General features: G+C 42.1%; 1 protein-coding gene across 1 annotated transcript in view; it reads left to right on the top strand.

The window, feature by feature from the left end:
- The window catches only part of LOC126474065 (syntenin-1-like), a 44,261-nt gene that overhangs the window by 14,326 nt on the left and 5,987 nt on the right, over positions 1-23,948 (top strand). The window contains exons 2-6 of the mRNA XM_050101478.1: positions 4,543-4,603; positions 4,706-4,906; positions 5,044-5,157; positions 6,880-7,115; positions 18,497-18,760. Coding sequence (XP_049957435.1) covers positions 4,553-4,603; positions 4,706-4,906; positions 5,044-5,157; positions 6,880-7,115; positions 18,497-18,760 — 866 coding nt within the window. The 5' untranslated portion in view covers positions 4,543-4,552. The remainder of the gene's footprint in view (positions 1-4,542; positions 4,604-4,705; positions 4,907-5,043; positions 5,158-6,879; positions 7,116-18,496; positions 18,761-23,948) is intronic.

Raw genomic sequence — 23,948 nt, forward strand, 5'->3', positions numbered from 1 at the left:
TGGTAGGGATGCACACGAGGGCAATTGTTCGCCGCCTCCTCCCCGCTGTATCAACTGCAGTGGCGGCCACGCCGCCTCCTCTCGGGATTGTCCCATGTATCTTGATGAGTGGGCTGTTGAGGAGATCTGGGCAAAGGAAAAAGTGCTTTACCCAGTCGCTCACAAGTTATTGGCTGGTCGCAAACACTGCCGGAAAGGACAGAAGGAGTGCTCCCATGAAGACTTCATGTGTCCCTTCAGCCAAAAACCACCTGAAGTCTTCCTCTAACAGGAAAGGCTCAAAGATGGTGTTGCCACGTAATACCTTAGCCTGGCCAGCCTCTGTGTTGCTGGTGCACACCTCCTGCATTGGACTCCACATACCGACAGCACAAGCAAGCCGATGCTTCTGTGGACCCCATGAAGCAGGATCCTCGTGCTTCTGTGCTCTTTAGCAGCTGCTGAGGTGACACCCCTTCATCTCTTCCTGATCGTGACTCTCCTCCAATGGACCGTTCATGGCCTTCAATCCCACAAAGAGGATTTATGGTTGCTTTTAGCATGGCAGTGTTCTCTTGTACTCTGCCTTGAGCAAACAAAATTGCCACCTCACGACTGCTTTGAGCTTTCACATTTCTTCCCAGTTCATTTTGATCTTCCCCTTGAGGTCAGCATTCCATCTTATGGGGTCATCATGCTGCTGATACGGGATGACATTCATAGTCAACCCATCTCCCAGACTACCCATCTTCAAGCTGTTGCAGTTCCCCATTTTCTTCCTCACCTGACTTCTTCCCTCTGTACCATTTATGTCCTTCCGTCATTTCATGTTACCAGGGCAGACTTCCTTCAGCTTATTGGGCAGCTGCTTCCCCCATTTCTGCTACTCGGTGACTTTAATGTGCATCATCCCCTTTGGGGTTCTCCCAGAACCTATCAGAGAGGTGCCCTCTTGGCTGATATTCTTAATTAACTCAACCTCTTCTGCCTTAATACTGGAGCACCCATATTCCTTTCTGACTCTTCACACACCTATTCCCATTTGGATCTATCCTTCTGCACTGCCAAGCTTGCCCATTGTCTTGAGTGGTCTGTTCTTTCTGACACATACTCGAGCGACCATTTCCCATGTGCTATCCATTTGCTGACTCCTACCCCACCTGCATGCACACCCAAATGGCAGCTTACTAAGGCTGACTGGCGGCTTTACTCCCTCTTGACAACCTTCAAAGAACAGGATTTCCCCAGTTATGACGACCATGTGGAATACCTCACAAATGTTATCCTTATGCTGCAGAACATTCCATTCCTCACACTTTGTCTTTATACCACACTTTGTCCCAGTTCCTTGGTAGACTGAGGCATGCCGTAATGCAGTTCGTGTACAGAGGCATGCTCCCTGCAATTTTAACCATCATCCTATGGCGGCAAACTGCATTCATTGTAAACAGATGCATGCGAAATGTCGTCATGTTCTTTGGGAAAGCAAAAAAGCTTGCTGGATTTCATTCACTAGTCCTTTTAACAGTTCCTCCCCTTCCTCTGTCATGTGGACCAACTTCTGACAGCTGTCTGGGACCAAGATCCATTCGCCAATTTCCGGCCTGAAAGTAGCAGGTGATATTATCGTGGATGCTATTGCTATCTCCAACACTTTGGGCCACCGATTTGTGGAAAGTTCGAGCTCTTCCCACTATCACCCTGCCTTCCTCCATCAGAAGTGAGTGGAGGAGGCTCGGGTGATACCCTTTTCTCAGAATCGTGAGTGCTACAATGGCACCTTTACTATGAGGGAGCTAGATCATTCTCTCAGTTCATCCTAATCTTCCGCCCCAGGGCCAGACGCCATCCACATTCAGATGTTGCAGCACCTCTCTCTTGTGGGCAAGCACTTTCTGCTTAACACATACAACCGCATCTGGGCAGAGGGCACATTTCCCGGATGTTGGTGTGAAGCCACCGTCATGCCCATACCTAAGCCCGGTAAGTACAAAAACCTTCCTTCTAGCTACCACCCCATCTCTCTCACCAGTTGCATTTGTGAGGTGATGGAACCTATGATTCGTGCCCAGCTGGTATGGTGGCTCGAGTCTTGCAAGTTACTAACGACGACTACATAGTGTGGATTTAGAGTGCAGTGTTCTGCAGTTGACCATCTCGTTACTTTGTCCATCCGTGTCTTGAATGGTTTTCTATGGAAATCCCAGACTGTGGCTGTGTTTTTCAATTTGGAAAAGGCCTACGACACCTTACGTGGGACTTACACATGGGGCTTCCATGGCCGCCTGCCCTTTTTCCTTCAGGAAATTTTAAAAGACACGAGCTTTCAATACGTGTACGGGTCCTGCCTTGTCGGACACCTGTATCCAGGATAACTACGTGCCTCAGGGTTCCATCCTGAGCGTCATCCTCTTTGCTATCACCATTAACCCTATAATGGCCTGTCTCCTGCTGGGCATCTCCGGCTCCCTTTTTGTTGACGATTTTGCCATTTATTGCTGTTCTACATGGACATGTCTCACTGAGCGGCATCTTCAGCGATGTCTTGATCGTCTTTACTCCTGGAGCATCAACAGTGGCATTCGTTTTTCCACCGCCAAATCCGTCTCTATGAATTTCTGGTGGCGCAAATGGTTCCTCCGAGCATCTTTACATCTTGGGCCAGTTGCCCTTCCATTTGGTTAAAACTATGAAGTTCCTGGGGCTCATGCTCAATAGGAAACTCTCTTGGTCTCCCATGTGTCTTAACTGGCAGCCCACTGTATGCGGTCCCTCAATGTCCTGTGCCCTCAGTGGTACTTCCTGGGGTGCCGATCGAACCACCCTCCTCCATTTGTGTTGGTCTATTGTCCGTTCAAAACTCGACTATGGGTGCTCTCTTTATGCGTCTGCACGTCCATATCTCTTAAGTCGTCACAATACTATCCACCATCGTGGCATCTGTTTGGCCACTGGCGTCTTTTACACTAGCCCAGTTGAGAGTCTGTATGCTGCAACTGCTGAACTACCACTACCCTCCTCCATGACTTTCTCCTCAGTAGGTATGCATGCCGTTTGTCTGACATGTGTTGCCACCCATCCTATGCCTCCTGCTTCAATGATTACTTTGATCGCTAGTATGGGGGGCGCCCTCTTCTCTGTTACCTCCTGGAGTCCACTTTCAGCCCTTGCTACGGCAGCTTAACTTCACACTACCTGCAACTTCACTGCCTTGGCTTCGTGAAGTGGCCCGTGTTACCCTTGGCCTTCATTCACTTCCTAAGGACACTACTGCAACTGCCTTCAGTTTCACGACCTTCGCACAGAAGTTTGCGGATGTCTTTAGATATTGGCTTTCGTCTCAGTGCTCAGTATTTACAGCCGAGCTTTTTGCCCTGTATCAAGCCACGGAGTATGTTTGGCAACACAAACTTTTCAATTGTGTCTCCTCTGCTCAGACTCTCTCAGCACCCTTCAATGCGCTGTACACTGTCCATCGCTTAGTGCAATGTGTCCAGGAACACTGTCACTTGCTCACTCTTGGTGGAGCCACTGTGCCAGGAAACAAAGCTGCAGCCCTCGTACCTCAGCTCACTAGTTTAAAAATTCCCTCCAATGATCTCTGTGTTGCCGTCTGTCGGGAGGTGGTATCCCATTGGCATCACCATTGGTCCTTCCTTAAAGGGAAAGAGTTCAGGATTATTAAGCCTCTCTCAGCATCTAGGACAACTTCCTCTCGACCCTCCTGCCGGGAAGAAGTCATTTTAACTCGGCTGCGTATTGGGCACTGCCTTTTTAGCCATCTACGTTTGATAAGTGGCGCTGCCCCACCACTTGGTACACATTGTGCCCAAGTTTTAACTGGCCGCCGCTTCCTGATGGAATGTCCATTTTTTTTTACCGTTTATTGGCATCTTACCCATCATCTTTGCCTCTCCCGCTTGGGTTTGCCAGCTGAGTTACCGGCCGTTTTAGCAAATGAAGCGCAGGCTGTTGACCACATTTTACTTTAACCGTCAAAGCAATATGGCAAAGGTGAAGATGATTTAATTTTTGGTTTTGGACCTCTGTTTCTGTATGGTGCCTTTAGTAACCCTTTCTCCATATCCCTGTTTTTAGCTGTCTTCTCTTATGTCAATTGGGATTGATGTTTGGTAATTTTTTTAACTCCTCTCTGTTTTTGTGTTCTATAGCTTTGACGTGGGCGCGTATGACCCCAGTTGTTTTTGTGCCCTAAAACAAAACAAACAAACAATGATTTGTTAGTGTGAGGAATGCTACAATGCATTGTATTACAGAGTGCATGTTTAACTGTAGGTTCCCTTACAACTGCATTGAGAAATCAGTTCAGAATTTCAAGGAAGGGAAAGGCATACTGCCTACTATAGGCCTTTGCCTTGTAAAGCACAGTGGCATTTAAACTAACCTTCAGAGTGAGGACAGCTTTATCTATTTTTATGTCAGTATAAGGGTTCATTAGACCATTGTAGTATGTGATGCCCATGATATCTGATGGATATTTTTGCATTTTGTGAAACTAGTTCTATGATATAAGAGTAATCAACATGACTCTCACTTTTCCAGGGTGCCCAAAATGTCTTTGTATCCATCACTTGAGGATATGAAAGTCGATCAGATGGCAAGGGTGAGTGACAGTGAAAATATGTTAATATTAGCAGTTTAGCTAGTACATACTTGTACAGACAGAAGTGTTAAATGTATTTTTGCTTCAAACGGTTTGTTTCAGGCCCAGTATCAAGCCGTAACAGAATACGCTCCACCGCCACCAGCTACCACTATGCCCTTGCCATACAGTGTGTCCCCATCTGCACCTGCTTCTTTTGGCACCACACTGTATCCAATGCTAAATGAATTCATGGGATTGGAATTGTCTCAAGAAGTAATTGCACAAAATATGCCCGAATATGCTGTTGCTGTACCTCCACCGGTAATTAAAATTTATCTTGTTGTGTTGACTGTTACACATAATATGTGACCACTCGGAATATTATGTGCTTATTTACCCCTTCTTTTTTTTTTTTTTTTTTTTTTTTTTTTTTTTTTTTTTTTTTTTAAAAAAAAAAGAGAGAAGTAGCTGTTCCATCTGCAACAGGAGGTCCTCTTTCTGGTATGATTGCGCCACTGTCAGGTCAGTCGTTGGGTTTAAAAAGAGCACAGGTCACCCATGGAGTTAGGGAGGTATGTAACAACAATTTTTATCTTTTCTGATTGTAATATGTATGCTTGTGTACAACATGAGGCACACAATGTATAAATGATTGTTTTCTTCTTCAGTTGCCTTAAATCATTAACAGCTTTTTGAAGATTCTTGTCCCATATTGGATTGTCATTTAAATTTTGTATTGTAATTATTTGAGCTGCTAGTAAAGGATAGCATGTGAAGAAAAGAGAACTTTTATTGTGACTGTAAGATGTTGATGTCACTGAATCAGAGGAAGTGGTAATTATTCTGTTATTGCATTTATTTTAAGCTCCAGAACACACAGTTGTTGAACATTACCTCAGACCAACATATTGTCCTCAAATATATGTGTAAATGTTTGATATTGTCTGACTAATTTTGAGTTTAAAAGTGAAACTGAACACATGAACAATCAAACAGAACTGTCCACCTCGAGGACACCTAGAATATGTTTGCTGAGTATGCTTTACATCTTGCATCAAGAAACTTGAATGTCTGCTATACTTTGTAGTCCAATTTGGATTCTGCCACCAAGCACTGGTTAGTTTCTCTAAACACCAGAGACAGAATCTTGCTCTCTAACATATCCTCCTGTCTTGATACTCTCCTTGACTAAACCTTCATTAAACAATCCCCCTGGCAGAATTTTGTTATTTATTCAATTATTTGTTTATTTTTGTATTCATTCTGTTGCTTCTCTCATCTTGGAACTAAAGCTAGCACAGTGTTTATTAGTGTTCCCTACTACCTCACTCTGGCATCTTACCCATCATCTTAGCCTCTCCTTGTTGTTCCCCGAAACCTAGAATCTGAGTGAATTCTCCTATAACACCCTCAACACCCAACCAAAACTTCTTTTTCCCCTGAAGAATGAACGTAATAGATTCCAAAAACTGGGATGGGTATTTCATACTTGGTTTCTGTTGATAGTACATATTAGAAATGATGCTTTCTGAAGGTGATTAGTGCCAGGCAGTCTATGTTCTTGTAATTTGTAATTGTATTTTAATAATTTTTTCTGTCATACGTGCAGCTATAAGTGGCATTGATTATATTTCAAGAATGTAAAACTTCATTTTCTCAAACCAGACATAAAGCTTTGTTTTTCAGACTTTCAAGTTTAAGATGAATGTAGTTCTGTGCATTGTAAACTGTATTAAAACATACAATGAGTGTCACCAGTCACTATTAATTGCATCCTTTTAATATGAGACCTTTAAGTAAGATTCCTACTCACCAGATAGTGGAGATGCTGAGTCGCAGAAAGGCACAACAAAAATACTGTCAGAATGTTAGCTTTTGGCCAACAAGGCCTTTGTCACACACACACACACACACACACACACACACACACACACACACACACACTCACTTCGCACACACGTGACCACAGTCTCTGGCAGCTTGTGTGTGTGTGTGTGTGTGTGTGTGTGTGTGTGTGTGTGTAGTGCGTGAATGTCTATTTTTGACAAAGGCGTACTTGGCCGAAAGCTAATGTTCCAACAGTCTTTTTGTTCTGCCTTTCTGCAACTCAGCATCTCCACAATATGGTGAATAGTAACTATTCTTTTCATTATATTGTTACATTCCATCCTGGATTTTCCATTGTTTGATTAAATAAGATTCCAAAATGTAAAGTGCAATACTTAATCTCATTGTGTCTAGCTTTAATTTTATTTTGTGCAGCAGATTCTAGATTTTCTTTTTCTATCCTACAGCTTACATTGTGCAAGGATTCAGCAGGAAAAGTGGGAGTCCGTGTCAAGGCAATTGATAAAGGAGTTTTTGTGTGCCTAGTAACGAAAGGCTCTCCTGCAGCACTTGCTGGACTTAGATTTGGTGATCAGATTTTGCAGATAAATGGTACAATTGTTGCAGGATTTTCAATGGATCAAGTCCATGATCTGTTCCGCAAAAGCCCAGTTAATGGCATATCTGTTGTTGTAAGAGATAGGTAAGTATGTAATGCGTTATTTTACAAAAAGTATTCTTCTTTAATGTATACTGTCTTTTGACATGTATCAGCAGGACTGTCTCCACTTTAGTGTGTTCTGAGCATCTCCATTAATCCTTTTCCATTTTCATGTTGTGCAGCATTACAACTCATCTTCTTCCTGCTCCTCTCTCCTGTACAAACTTATCCTCTTGCTGACAATTTCTTCCCAGTCTAGATTTCCTCAGTCTAATAATTTTCACTGGTTTTTGTTTCTCTCTTATTATTAGAAGTCCTTAATTTGTCATTGTCACTCCATTCAAGTTTTAGAATTTTTTGTGTAAGACCACATATCAAAACCATTCACATTTTTTCCTTTTTATTTTTTAGTTTGCTGCTATAGAATACTACACTCCAAGCAAAACATGGGATGAAGTTTATCCCTTAATTCCCTCAGAATTCTGTTTGCTGCCGGCTGTTCTACACTTGTCCTCATTCCACACTCCTTTTTTCCCATTTTTATGATCCTCTCCATCATAAATTGTATTTCTGGCTTTTAGCCAATATTGCTTGATCATCTGTATGCTTAATTATCTTTATCTTTCCTCCTTTTACTGTCATGCCTCCGTCAATCCTATTTGCACACTACTTCTTACGGTTTCCTTTCCTTGTGATAAGTGTACAGAACTGTTGCACTTACATCCACATTTGTACGATTTCTTTGCAATTCACAATTAAGTGTCTAGCAGAGGGTTCATTGCACAACCTGAAAGCTATTTCTCTACCATTCCCCCCTCGAATGGTGTGCGGGAAAAACAAACACTTAAATTTTTGCCTGTGTGCTCTGATTTATCTTATTTTGTTATGATTTTTATTTCTGTGTATGTAGGTGGCTGCCAACAAAATATTTTCGCATCTGGAGGAGAAAGTTGAAAATTGAAATTTCATGAGAAGACCATACCACAATGAAAAATGCCAATGTTTTAATGATTTCCACCGCAATTCAAGTATAATATCTGTGGCACTCTCTCCCCTATTTTGCAATACAAAAAATGAGCTACCCTTCTCAGAACTTTTTTGACTTGCCCTGTCAATCCTATCTGACGCGGATGCCGCGCCATGCAAGAGTATTCCATTAGAGATTGGATAATAGGGTGTATATGACCCGGGACAACTGGGAGATACAGGAAAGACCTGGGAATTTTTTCATCTGGGAGAAAACCGGGAGAAACGTGGTTATTTTTTAGAATTCTGGGAATTTTTCATTGTTTTAGTTTTCAGTTAATTTTTTATAAATTTGACTGGTAAGAACCAATACTCTAACAATGTCTATTTCTGTATCCCGCTACTGCAGAATAATACTGCAGCAACAAAAGATGAACGAGAGAATAATACTTAATTTGCAAAGTAAGTGCGCCACGTAAATACACACAGAGCTCATACAAGCATCCGCCAACAGCAAAATGTGTGGAAGGCTTTAGGAAGACTATGCAATGCTCCTTAACAACAAATTACCTCTGATGAGCGTGATCTCACACAACTGTTTACATTAGATTCATTTGAGCAGTTACGAGTGATTCATTTCAGCCGTTACGAGCGGGCTCATACGCATGTGCAGTTGAGTCGCATATGAGTAGTACCTTCTCCCGCTTCTGGCTACAGAAATGCCTCTGTTGGCTGTGTAAGCAGCAAACCAGGTATCTGAACTGGGCGGCAATTTCTAGGGGGGGGGGGGGGGGGGGGGGGCAATTCATATACTTGAGGAAAAATATAGTGCCTAGCCTCTAGTGCATGTTGGTCTTTCGATTATTTAGATGGTTTTGAAATGCATCCCTATTGGTTTTTGAACACATTCCAAGTTGATTTCTGAATGAATTATAAATTGATATTTGAATGCGAGCATAGTGTACGTGATGTCTCTGCCAGGGAAATGCATCTAGAAACAAACTTTCCTGCAGACAAAAGGAGGCGGGGCTATACAACCGGAGCGGAATAAAGCAGAATGGGTGAATGCCAACTGCTGTTTGTTTATGTGATTGATTGGGTATACGAGTGATCAGTGTTGTTATAATTAATAGCTAAGTCCATAGATTCAGACTACCAGAGTGGAAATAAACAACTAACAGGAATAACGGGTAAGAAAGATCACGTATTATCTTCCCGGTGTATGGAAGAAAATGAAATTTCGACAGAAAATTTTTGACCAGATCGCTATCTAGAAAGGGTAAGTTGTACAGTCCCTGGCTAGCAGCCACTTAAGTTCTATTCTGAGAGTAGCACGGAAAACGCATAGTATGAACACATAACAACTTCTAACTGGAGAGTAATTGCTGGATAACTAAATCGGTGATTCTGTCAGGTTGGTTGGTTTGTGGGATTGAAGGGACCAGACTGCGACAGTCATGAGAAGATGGTTTGTTAGAACAAGGAAGGAGAAGAAACGGGGATATCACACAAATTATGGAAGAATATGACGATTCCACATTTATACAAAAATTTCATACTACTACTTTTCAATCTCATGCTTGAGAAACTGGAGCATATGAATGAAATGTGAAACTATTTCCTAACATAAACCTTTTTGCTTGTAATAGGCAAAATAGGCATTTCATATTGGTACTTCGCGAATTATATTCTATCGTATTATAAAAATGACCATTATTACCAAAACAGTCTCACTTATTTGGTGTGGGTTACAATTGCTGCAATATTAGAAAGGCCTATTTTCTTTTATCTAGTAGACAGTGACAAAATAGACGTAATCAAATTGAGAAACCACACCAGTCTTGGGTACTATTTGTATTAACAGCTTTTACAGTATTAGACAACGACATTTCGATTTTTCATGTAGCAAAACATTAGACGAATTTTGATGAGGTAGTAGATTCTTTCGCAGCATGGAAAGCATGCCATGTAAAGCGATAGCAAGATCAGATAGAAAAAATACCAGGAGCTAAGGACTGAATAAATGTGTTGCTTGTCTCTTGTCTATACTGGTTTTATGTATCAATACGAGAGAAGGAAAGTTGCTACTCACCATATAGCGGAGACGCTGAGTCACAGTAGGCACAATAAAAAGATTCACACAATCATAGCTTTTGGCCATTAAGGCTTTTGTCAGCAGTACACACACACACACACACACACACACACACACACACACACGCTCACGCAAGCGCAACTTGCACACACGTCTGCAGTCTCAGAGAGCTGCAACTACACTGCGAGCAGCAGCACCATGCATATTTAGAGGACTGCTCGTCACTGCAGGTGTGATGACCATGGGTGTATAGGCTGTATGGAAGGGTCATCTTGGATGGAATGGATGTCAGCTGTCAGCAACTCCCAAATTCAACCATGCAGGACTAGTTAAAGACCTTCTCTCCTTCTCCCGGTCCCTACGGTGGAAACACTTTTTCGCCACCAATCCTACCAATCAGACTCAACCAAAGACCAATATTGAACCTTGCCTAAATCAGTTCACTCCTCCATCCAACCATGATCCACCCCCACTGCCTCCAAACCACCCCCTATTAACTTTCCAGAATTTCTTATTCTTGAACCTTACCTCACCATGATTCCCCAAATCCCTCAACATGCATACTAACCTTACATCCCCAGAAAAAACCGCAGTCCACCATCTAAAAACTGATCCCGATCTTATGATCCTACCTACAGACAAAGGCTCCACCACCGTTGTTTTGAACCGCAAGGATTACGTGGCAGAAGGACACAGTCAGCTGTCGGAAACTTCCACCTGCAAACCATGCCACAGTGATCCCATTCCAGCAATCCAGCAGGATCTCCAGTCACTACTCAAATCCTTAGGCCCATCCCAGAACCTCTCCCCAGAGTCCATCTCTCTACTTACCCCTACCACTCCCCTCACTCTCACCTTCTACTTGCTTCCTGAAGTCCATAAATCCAACCACCCAGGACGCCCCATTGTGGCTGGTTACTGTGCCCCCACTGAGAGAATCTCTGCTCTCGTAGACCAACACCTTTGACCTATTACCCAGAACCTATCCTCCTATATAAAAGATACCAACCATTTCCTCGACTGACTCTCCACAGTTCCTTTCCCTTTAGCACACGGTGCCCTGCTCCTCACTATTGATGGCACCTCCCTATAACTAACATTCCTAATGCCCATGGCCTTACTGTTATCGAACTCTACCTTTCCAGACGCCCTATGGATTCCAGACCAACAACCTCCTTCCTAGTCCCCATGACCAACTATATCCTCACCCACAATTACTTCTCCTTTGAAGGCATTACCTACAAACAAATCCTTGGTACAGCTGTGGGCACCCGCATGGCACCATCCAATGCTAACCTATTCATGGGCCATCTAGAGCAATCCTTCCTAAAAACCCAGGATCCTAAACTCCTCACCTGGTTCAGATTCATTGATGACATCTTTGCTATCTGGATTGAAGGTGAGGACACGTTATTCACATTCCTCCAGAACCTCAACAACTTCTCCTCCATTTGCTTCACCTGGTCCTACTCAACCCAACAAGCCACCTTCCTAGATGTTGACCTCCACCTCAGAGAAGGCTACATAAATACCTCCGTCCATATCAAACCTACTAACTACCAGCAATACCTCCACTTCGACAGCTGCCACCCATTCCATACTAAGAAGTCCCGTCCGTACAGCCTAGTCACCCATGGTCGTCGCATCTGCAGTGATGAGCAGTCCTTCTCTAAATATACCGAGGGTCTCACTGAAGCCTTCACTGACCGTAATTATCCTCCCATCCTTGTTCAAAAACAAATCTCCCGTGCTTTATCTTTCCAGTTTCCCACCACCTGCCAAAGTTCCACAGTCTGACCACAGAGGAGCATTCCCCTTGTAACTAAGTACCATCAGGGACTGGAGCAACTGAATTACATTCTCCGCCAGAGTTTCGATTACCTCTCGTCGTGCCATAAAATGAGAAATATCCTACCCACTATCCTTCCCACCCCTCCTACTGTGGTATTCCACCGTCCACCGAACCTACAAAATATACTCGTCCATCCTTACACAACCCCTGCTCCCAATCCCTTACCTCATGGCTCATACCCCCGTAATAGACATAGACGCAAGACCTGTCCCATACATCCTCCTACCACCACCCACTCCAGTCCGGTCACTAACATCTTCTATCCCATCAAAGGTAGAGCTACCTCTGAAACCAGCCATGTGATTTACAAGCTGAGCTACAACCACTGTGCTGCATTCTATGTAGGCATGACAACCAACAAGCTCTCTGTCCGCATGAATGGCCACCGACAGACTGTGGCCAAAAAACAAGTGGACCACCCTGTTGCTGAACACGCTGCCAGACATGATACCCCTCATCTCAATGATTGCTTCACAGCCTGTGCCATATGGATCCTTCCCACCAACACCAGCTTTTCTGAAATGCGCAGGTGGGAACTTTCCCTGCAATATATCCTACATTCCTGTAACCCTTCTGGCCTCAACCTTCGTTAGTCACTGTTCTCACCCATCCAGCCCCCTCCCTGTTCCCATTCCATCACTACACAGCCGTCATTTCACCGCCACACCCAGTCTTTTAATTTCTTTTTATTTTTATTTCTCTCCTTTCTGCTACTTACCCCCTCCCCGCTCCACACCTTCTCTCCTGCCCTCCATGTAAACTGCAACACTTCACTGTCCGCCACTCCCACCATACTATCCCTCCCTCCTCCCCACCCCAGCCTCCACCTTACCCCCACCCGGTCGCCGCTCCCATCATGCACTGGTGCTGCTGCTTGCAGTGTAGTTGCAGCTCTCAGAGACTGCAGACGTGTGTGCAAGTTGTGTGTGTGTGTGTGTGTGTGTGTGTGTGTGGGGGGGGGGGGGGGGGGGCCTTAATGGCCGAAAGCTATGATTGTGTGAATCTTTTTATAGTGCCTATTGCGACTCAGCATCTCCACTATATGTTGATGTGTTGAGTAGCAACTTTTCTTCTCTCGTATTGTTACATTCCATGCTGGATTTTCCATTGTCTGGTTTTATGTTTAATTTCATGTCACACAAAACAGGAAGTTATTAGCTAATAGGCAATAAAGAGTCCAAATTTTCTGAAGCGTTCTTGCTCTTCTGGTTACAAATAACCCCATCCGGTATTAATTGCAAGGGATTTTCTAAAAAAATAAGAGGGGCAGGATGTCAAACCGGCCAACTGGGAGCAGGAGAGACGCCACAGGGCGTTTTAATTTCCGCTATCCTGAATATAGTTTGATGGTATCCATTAGAAAATATACACATTTGAGTTCCACAGTGCGAAATACAGTGACGTGGTAGAAGAATGCTGTGTGAAGAGGCGTGGCACTGCACTTTGGCACTCTTAAGACCAAATAACACTTCTTACACAACCTCAGTTATATGTTTTGTGCATCAGACTCTTCAGAAAGATATGTGCTACAAAATGAACATATTTTTGAAAAGTCTTTTTTTCTTCTTTTATAATTTTTGACCTCCTATCCTAAACGCTCTAGGGACGCGGGCGGAGGGCTCGGACGCCCTTCATCTAGTATTGTCCTGGTTGAAATAGATCAGGGACTGTTGCACAGAGCGGTCTGAGTTATAGTGGGGGGGAGGGGATAGTCTCCACATGATCCGTGTTTACATTTAGTGATTTTTCTGTTCCCTCTTCGTTTACTGCTCATGTCAATTGAAAAAAAAAAAAAAGTGATTTCTGTGACTGAGAGCTATTGAGATGAATTAAAATACATTCACATAATTACAGATGGCTAAAATATGTTATTAGTTTCAGATTTTATTTTATTTACACCTTTCTGACAATCAAGCATTAATCACCTTGCAGAACAATGAAGTTATTTTTGTCCCTTTGCTAAAGAAATTCAACTTTTATTTATCTTTTCTGCTGAGGCAGCCAGTTTATTTGAAATGAAGTGTTTAATTCCACACTATTGGCTAGTCTCAACTGTTCAGTGCATTTCAAGTGCACGTTTTCATCTTCTAGCGCATATGGCATTATGCCATAATAAAGAATCAAACATGAGATAATACAGTACTGGTACTCCAAGAAAATTTACATCCTGAGAACCACATTGAAAAGCTTAATATCTGTCAAGGCCTACTTCGTTGGGGATCTGGATACACGAATATGCACTTTAAGGCGAATTATTTATTTCAGTATGGGTCACGAAATTCCTATGCTCTTGGAGTATCCTCTGATGTCTTATTTCTTTTATGACATAACTTTAGATATTTTAATATTTTAAACATAGGAACATATGGGCTTCCTACGTCATCGTAGCTGCACAAGCGCGGTGGTGCCTATTATCTTGCGCTCTCTGGCAACTGATGGAACAAATCTATTTCTAACAGATCGTGGGAAAATATTGCAAATTGTGGTTTGAAAAGCGTTATTTTTGAAGTAAATTTCCTTTTACGTGAGATGAACTATATGCGAGAATGTACGATGAATTTCTGAAATCGCAGTGCGTTTGACTCTCATTTAAAAGCCAACTCTTTGATGACAAGCCATTCAGAAGAATTTCGAACCCAGAAGATCAGAGATTTATGTCAGTTTTAAATATTTTACTGGCACATTTGTGTGATGTATCTTAAAGTGTAAAACACGCAAAAAAGCTCAACATTATATATGAAAACTTTGCTTTCTTGTAGCAACACTATGTATGTTAATTTAAACCATGGACTTTTCCTATTTGTATGTTTGTGCTACTCAACAGTTGCTATCGACTGACTACATCACTTGTTCTATGCTCTGAATATCTGCTGTTACCGGCTGGCGAGATATTGTGACATGAGCTATGACTGGCTTTCAAAAGTGAATCGCAGTCTTGATTTCAATGCTTCGGAAAGTAACATGCGAAGTTCGGTGGAATGCGAATTTATACTTTTGTAATTTGAAAATATGCAGCGTACGTGTTGCTGCATATCAAAGAACATTCCAAAACTTTTTTTTTTTTCACCTGTGTTGCGTTTTCTAAAGTGCCGGGAAATTATAAGCCGATGTATAAAACCATAACCATTCAAGTGATTGACAGATTTTGCAGTTACAAGGGAAAGTATACTGTCACTTAACACGGAAAAAGTGTATTTTTGCCTGGGAGAAAGTGTATTTTTAACCGGGAGATGCGGAAATTTTTGTTTCCTTGTCCACCTATACACCCTGGATAAGCATAGTGTAGGCAGTCCCTTTAGTAGACTTATTGCATTTTCCAAGTGTTCTGACAATAAATCACAGTCTTTGGTTCTTTTTGTCCATAATATTATCTATGTTACCATTTCAAGTTAAGTTACTCGTAATTGCAATCCCTAAGTATTTAGTTGAATTCACGTCCTTCAGAATTTTGTGATCTATCTTGTAACAGAAATGTAGCGGATTTCTTTTAGTATTCATGTGGATAACTTCACAATTTTTGTTATGTAGAGTCAGTTGCCTCTTTTTCACACCATTCGGATAACTTGTCTAAATCATTTTGCAATTGGTTTTAATTATCTGGTAACTTTATAAGATGATAAATGACTGCATCACCTGCAAACAGTCGAAGAAGGCTGCTCAGATTATCTCCTAAATTGTTTATGTAGATCAGGAATGCAGAGGCCTATAACACTTCCTTGGTGAATGTCAGATATTACTTCTGTTTTACTCGGTGACTTTCCATCAGTTACTGCTGTGACCTTTCTGATGGGAACTCGCAAATCCAGTCTCAGACTGAGACGATACATAGGCACACAATTTGATTATAAGTCGCTTGTCAGGAATGGTGTTAGAAGTCTTCTGGAAATTTAAAAATGTGGAATCAGTTTGACATACCCTGTTCGTAGCACTCATTTCTTCATGAGATTAAATAGCTAGTTGTGTTTCACAAGAATGATTTTTCCTGAATCCACATTGGCTATTTGCCAATAAATCGTTTTCATTAAGGTAATTCATAATGTTCGAACACAGTATATTGTGCAGTGGCGGGTAGGAATTATTCAGTTCGGTTATTTAGTTTTTAAGTTGAAATGTAGTTATTGGTTGGTAATCTTGTGCAGTTTTTGGATACCACAGCCTTTTACAAGGGCTGAAAAACTTTTCTTGTGAACAGCCAGATAGTGATGGAGAAGGTGCTGTTCCTGAAGGTCCACTACTAAGCTCACTGAAACTGAGATAAAATGTTCTAACTCAGAATAATGCAAAGAAGTCTGGAACTTTGACTATAAATAAAAATGTGCTGCCGTTTAACTGATAAATATATTTGTGTTAGATCAGTATATTTGTGTCTAAATTTCACATGCACAAGTATCCGTTTTGAATAATTTCTTGTCACCCAGAGCACTTGACACATTTTAGAGATGATTTCTGTGCTGTGTCAGTAATTACGTAAAGTTAATTGCTCACCTTAAAAGTAGAGAATAATCTCAGATGTCACGTGGTTTTCTATATTACGGCAGGTAGCACACAAATCAATACACAAAGAATGAAACTTGGGCTTTCCAAATAAATTATTAATTGAATTAAGTTTACTTTTACACAATTTCAGAAGCTAGAAGCACTATAGCATTTGACCAAAACACAAGAATGCAAGTCATCTTTAACAGAATTTGGGGCTTAAGTGGCATACAAAATCACAGCAAAATCTGTAGGGGAACTTGGCATATTTCCGTGTGACTGAAAACAATAGAATAATCTTAGTAAACATTTTTGGAAAACAGTGATCAATAGATTATTATATTTTGACTAAAGTTCAGTCTTGATCACACCATTTATGTTTCAATGATATAGGTAACCGGTTTCGGTTATTTTTACATAACCATCATCAGACCCATGGCTCCCTTAGGATGATAGGCAGAGCTCTTCTCAGCTGCTACGAAGTTAACTATGATGGTTATGTAAAAATAACTGAAACCGGTTACCTATATCATTGAAACATAAATGGTGTGATCAAAACTGAACTGTAGTCAAAATATAGTAGAATAATCTCCCAGGTGCAGACACTTTGTTCTTTATATATGCTTGATGTGAACAGTGATGGAAACATTTACTCCAAAACTCAGCCGGCCCCCTTTATGTCTACACTATTATTTATTTCATTGTTAGTTGTTGAGGGCTAACTTCATTATGTTGTATAAAATCCTTAACCAGATAACTCTCAAATTTTGAACCGAGGGTAGTTGTTGCCTCTGAACCATCTGTTTTTAATTTCTGTACCTTCGTAAAATTACCATATTATCTTCAAACTTGGTGCCACTTAAAAGTGAGCTTCCATGTGTTCAGTATAGTTGTAGTTTCCATTTTCTGCACTATATTTTGATGACCAACCCAGCCAACTTCATGTGCTGTGACTTCTGGTATTGTGTGTACTTGCTGACTGGATTCCAATCAGACTATGAGATGTTGCTGGTATCACACCCCCTAGTTACAGCAGAGTTAGATTCCCGACATCCATGGTGCCCTTTGATGGTCATTTGTTTCATTGACACTGTAAAATGCAAATTCCATCAGCATTTTCCAACTCTGTGGACGGATGTGATGGTCGGTGAGATTTTAATAAATCGAGTGCCCTACTCCAAGCTTAATTACTACATGTAATCAATATTGTGCTAGTATCTTGGCTTTGTAGCTTAATAATAAAGATCAGTTAATCAAATTTATTCTACAAAATTTAAGTACAAAGTAAAAGAAGTAGCTTCATGAATACTTCTACCATACATTTTATGATAAACTGAACCTAATTGCAGGAGGAGAAGTATCTGTACTTAATATTATGCACTTTTAAAATTTAAAAAAATGCAAACATTATCTGAAAAAGTTTTGAAACAGTATTTAAACATTTAATTGTATATAAGTGTATGGCACAGTCTCTTTGTTAGCTGCTCAAGGCATATGTTGTCTTAATGTTGGCCTAGCAATGAGGAAAATGAATACTTCACATGCCTCTTAGCTCTTGCTCGCTTCCACACAATATGTTTCAAAATCCTATTGCTGATAGTTGTCAGTGATTTGTGACATGAGTCTGTAATTTAGAGGATTATGCCTATTTCCTTTCTTGATCACTGGTGGTACCTGTGCGACTTTCCAGTATTTAGGTACAGATGTTTCAATGAGCAAGCGGTTGTATATGACTGCAAAGTATGGAGCTGATGTATCATATACTCTGAAAGGAACCTATCTTGTATACAATCTGGGCTGGTGGTCTTTCCTCTAAGTCATTTAATCTGCTTTGCTATACCGAGGATATCGGCACCTGTTACTCTTGTTGGCAGTTGTTCTGGATTCAAATTCTGGAATATTTACTTCATCTTTTTTTGGTAAAGGAATTTTGGAACATATGCATTGTTATGTACAGTTACTTTATTAGTCTTCTGTCCTTCCAGTGTACTGCCTGCATAAAAAAATAATGTATTGTAATAATATTGTTTACAGGCCATTTGAGCGAACAGTTACTTTGCACAAGGACAGCGTTGGTCGAATTGGATTTCAGTTTAAAAATGGAAAGATCATCGCCATTGTGAAAGATTCATCTGCTGCACGCAATGGACTGCTTATAGAACATTATCTACTGGAAGTCAATGGACAGAACGTTGTTGGGCTAAAAGATAAAGAAATAACTAACTTAATTGAAGAAGGTGGCCAAGTTGTTACTGTTACAATAATGCCAGCCTTTGTATATGAGCACATGGTGAAGAAGTGAGTATGTTAAAGAGTAACTTTTCTGCATTTACTATTTGTTGTTTTGATGTCATATTTACATTATTGTTATATCTAAAAACAAAGATGAGGTGGCTTACCAAACGAAAGCGCTGGCAGGTCGATAGACACACAAACATACACACAAAATTCAAGCTTTCGCAACCAACTGTCTCTTCGTCAGGAAAGAGGGAAGGAGAGGGAAAGACGAAAGGATGTGGGTTTTAAGGGAGAGGGTAAGGAGTCATTCCAATCCCGGGAGCGGAAAGACTTACCTTAGGGGGAAAAAAAGGACGAGTATGCGCGAACACACACACACACACACACACACACACACACACACACACACACACACACACACACACAAGCGGACATATTCAAAGGCAAAGAGTTTGGGCAGAGATGTCAGTCGAGGCGGAAGTGCAGTGGCAAAGATGTTGAATGACAGGTGAGGTATGAGTGGCAGCAACTTGAAATTAGCGGAGATTGAGGCCTGGTGGATAACGGGAAGAGAGGATATATTGAAGGGCAAGTTCCCATCTCCGGAGTTCGGATAGGTTGGTGTTAGTGGGAAGTATCCAGATAACCCGGACGGTGTAACACTGTGCCAAGATGTGCTGGCCGTGCACCAAGGCATATTTAGCCACAGGGTGATCCTCATTACCAACAAACACTGTCTGCCTGTGTCCACTCATGCGAATGGACAGTTTGTTGCTGGTCATTCCTACATATAATGCGTCACAGTGTAGGCAGGTCATTTGGTAAATCACATGGGTGCTTTCACACGTGGCTCTGCCTTTGATCGTGTACACCTTCCGGGTTACAGGACTGGAGTAGGTGGTGGTGGGAGGGTGCATGGGACAGGTTTTACACCGGGGGCGGTTACAAGGGTAGGAGCCAGAGGGTAGGGAAGGTGGTTTGGGGATTTCATAGGGATGAACTAAGAGTTTACGAAGGTTAGGTGGATGGCGGAAAGGCACTCTTGGTGGAGTGGGGAGGATTTCATGAAGGATGGATCTCATTTCAGGGCAGAATTTGAGGAAGTCGTATCCCTGCTGGAGAGCCACATTCAGAGTCTGATCCAGTCTCGGAAAGTATCCTGTCACAAGTGGGGCACTTTTGTGGTTCTTCTGTGGGAGGTTCTGGGTTTGAGGGGTTGAGGAAGTGGCTCTGGTTATTTGCTTCTGTACCAGGTCGGGAGGGTAGTTGCGGGATGCGAAAGCTGTTATCAGGTTGTTGGTGTAATTGTTCGGGGATTCTGGACTGGAGCAGATTCGTTTGCCACGAAGACCTAGGCTGTAGGGAAGGGACCGTTTGATGTGGAATGAGTGGCAGCTGTCATAATGGAGATACTGTTGCTTGTTGGTGGGTTTGATGTGGACGGACGTGTGAAGCTGGCCATTGGACAGATGGAGGTCAATGTCGAGGAAAGTGGCATGGGATTTGGAGTAGGACCAGGTGAATCTGATGGAACCAAAGGAGTTGAGGTTGGAGAGGAAATTGTGGAGTTCTTCTTCACTGTGAGTCCAGATCATGAAGATGTCATCAATAAATCTGTACCAACCTTTGGGTTGGCAGGCCTGGGTAACCAAGAAGGCTCCCGCTGAGCGACCCATGAATAGGTTGGCGTACGAGGGGGCCATCCTGGTACCCATGGCTGTTCCCTTTAATTGTTTGTATGTCTGGCCTTCAAAAGTGAAGAAGTTGTGGGTCAGGATGAAGCTGGCTAAGGTAATGAGGAAAGAGGTTTTAGGTAGGGTGGCAGGTGATCGGCGTGAAAGGAAGTGCTCCATCGCAGCGAGGCCCTGGACGTGCGGAATATTTGTGTATAAGGAAGTGGCATCAATGGTTACAAGGATGGTTTCCGGGGGTAACAGATTGGGTAAGGATTCCACGCGTTCGTGAAAGTGGTTGGTGTCTTTGATGAAGGATGGGAGACTGCATGTAATGGGTTGAAGGTGTTGATCTACGTAGGCAGAGATACGTTCTGTGGGGGCTTGGTAACCAGCTACAATGGGGCGGCTGGGATGATTGGGTTTGTGAATTTTAGGAAGAAGGTAGAAGGTAGGGATGCGGGGTGTTGGTGGGGTCAGGAGGTTGATGGAGTCAGGTGAAAGGTTTTGTAGGGGGCCTAAGGTTCTGAGGATTCCTTGAAGCTCCTCCTGGACATCAGGAATGGGATTACCTTGACAAACTTTGTATGTGGTGTTGTCTGAAAGCTGACGCAGTCCCTCAGCCACATACTCCCGACGATCAAGTACCACGGTCGTGGAAGCCTTGTCTGCCGGAAGAATGACGATGGATCGGTCAGCCTTCAGATCACGGATAGCCTGGGCTTCAGCAGTGGTGATGTTGGGAGTAGGATTAAGGTTTTTTAAGGAGGATTAAGAGACAAGGTTGGAAGTCAGAAATTCCTGGAAGGTTTGGAGAGGGTGATTTTGAGGAAGAGGAGGTGGGTCCCGCTGTGACGGAGGATGGAACTGTTCCAGGCAGGGTTCAATTTGGATAGTGTCTTGGGGAGTTGGATCATTAGGAGTAGCATTAGGATCATTTTTCTTCGTGGCAAAGTGATATTTCCAGCAGAGAGTACGAATGTAGGACAGTAAGTCTTTGACGAGGGCTGTTTGGTTGAATCTGGGAGTGGGGCTGAAGGTGAGGCCTTTGGATAGAACAGAGGTTTCGGATTGGGAGAGAGGTTTGGAGGAAAGGTCAACTACTGAATTAGGGTGTTGTGGTTCCAGATTGTGTTGATTGTAATTTTGAGGTTTTGGAGGGAGTGGAGCTGGACGTGGGAGATTGAGTAGATGGGGGTGACTGGGTTTGTGTGCAATGAGAGGAGGTTGAGGTTTGCTGGAAAGGTTGTGAAGGGTGAGTGAGTTGCCTTTCCGGAGGTGGGAAACCAGGAGATTGGATAGTTTTTTGAGTTGGAGGGTGGCATGCTGTTCTAATTTGCGGTTGGCCTCTAGGAGGATGCTCTGAACAGCCGGTGTGGATGTGGGAGAGGAAAGATTGAGGACTTTTATTAAGGATAGGAGTTGACGGGTGTGTTCATTGGCTGAGTTGATGTGTAGGTGAAGGATTAGGTGGGTGAGGGCAATGGATTGTTCAGTTTGGAACTGGTATAGGGACTGGAATGAGATTTTCACTCTGCAGCGGAGTGTGCGCTGATATGAAACTTCCTGGCAGATTAAAACTGTGTGCCCGACCGAGACTCAAACTCGGGGACTGGTATAGGGACTGATGGAAAGAAGGGTTGCAGCCAGAGATGGGAACTTTACGTGTGAGGCCTTTGGGGGTAATGCCAAATGTCAGACAAGCCTGAGAAAATAAAATATGGGAGCGTAATCTGGCTAGGGCGAAGGCATGTAAATAAAACTTAATGGGGTCTTTGTGGGGGTGTTGTGAGGGTGACATGGTATTAGAAGGTGGAAAGTGTAACATGAGGCTGAAATGAAAATGAAAATAAAAATATATGGGGAGAGATAAAGTTGAACTAGAAAGCAACTGGAGATCTGGTGTGAAAAAAGGCGAAAAAGTGTTGGTTAAAGCTGGGCTATGTTGATCCTGTGGTGAACTTGGGTTGGTAGACAACGATGTGCACAATGGTTAGGTGGTTGTGTTGCTGCCAAAACACGTTAAAGGGTGAAGAAATTCAGGAAAATTTCGAAAAAAACTGCGTGTAAATGTATTAAAAGGAGTGGTTTTGTGGTGGCAGATTATGAAAATGAGGCTAACAATTGTCTGCCGAAGAAATAATGACGTTAAAACCTGTGGGAAGCGGCTAAAAATTATCAGTGATGTGGGAAAAACGGAAATGGAAATAAAGCGAAAGTTATTAGAACTAGCCAAAATGGTTGTTTAATAGGTGAAAGGAACTGTTTGTGAACTAGAAACAGTGGATTTTATAGCAGCGGTAGTGTTGAAAGCGGTTTGTTGTTTTTTTTTTTTTTTTTTTTTTTTTTGTGAAAGTGGGTTACGTATTATTGAGTGTATATAGGCGGGATAAAATTGTATAGTAGATTACGGTAAAAAGAAGAAGGTGAATACAAAGTGAAACTACTGGCAAAAACAGAAAGAGAGAATAAGACGACAGAAAAGATTTCGAAATGCAACAGTGACAATAACAAACGTAATTGTTGGGAATGTTTCCCTCTATTATATTCATTACATTATTGTTGTTGTTGTTATTATTGTTATTATTATTATTATTATTATTATTATTATTATTATTCTTTTATAGTGATGTAGATAGGAACATATTTCCATTGTTACTAAATTGCAGTAGGTTCAAAGAACTATGCACTTAAGATGAGCTCCACGTGGAACTTGTTTCTCACCTCACACAACTTTGCTTATCCCTAGTTATTGAATTCACAGTCTCAACAGCTTGAAGTCTTTGCTCTTGAAGAGCAACAGGCTCTAGTGGGACAAACAAAGTAGTTTTACTTCCTATCCATAGGTAAAAATAACATGGTTTAAGGCCTGTTGACCTAAAAGGCCACCATTGGTAAAAGTTATTTTGTTCTGTGCCCCTCCCAGTCAACGTCCTGTAACGGTGGTGGTCTCCTCTCTCTCTCTCTCTCTCTCTCTCTCTCTCTCCCTCCCTCCCTCCCTCCCTCCCTCCCTCCCTCCCTCCCTCCCTCCCTCCCCCCCCCCCCCCCTCCCAGCTTTCTGTGATTGAATACAACATAGTCAATAAAATTTTATTGACTGAATGAAATGTGCATTTTTCACCCATGAAATTCTCATCGAAGAACAAAAATAGTTTAGAAAGGCAATTTTACAATATGAAGATTCACTTCGTCTCGTGTGTAGGAAAACTGATGTGTTTGCCCAGCACATTTTTGACAGGTGACGTTTAATTTTTTCCGACTTCAATTTCCAGGCTCTCCTTGAACTTGGAAAATAACACATAAGAGGGTGTCCTTCTTTAGTTAGTTACTGTTGGGTCTTTGTCAACAAGAAAATTTAAAGAAACACTGTAAATTATTGTTGTTGGTTATTTTTTTTTAAAGGCATCTTCAGTGGGATCTAGAATGTTACAGTTTCGTTTTGATATGATTATTTGTAGATTATGAAACAGTTCATGCCTCATTTTTCATATAAATAAGTGATTATCTGCAGTTCTTCCCATTTTTAGTTGTCGTCTATGTTTCCTCTCTTCTGGTCACAAGCTTTAGGTCGCACT

The sequence above is a fragment of the Schistocerca serialis genome, chromosome 1 (assembly GCF_023864345.2).
Source record: "Schistocerca serialis cubense isolate TAMUIC-IGC-003099 chromosome 1, iqSchSeri2.2, whole genome shotgun sequence".
Taxonomy (NCBI): Eukaryota; Metazoa; Arthropoda; class Insecta; order Orthoptera; family Acrididae; genus Schistocerca; species Schistocerca serialis.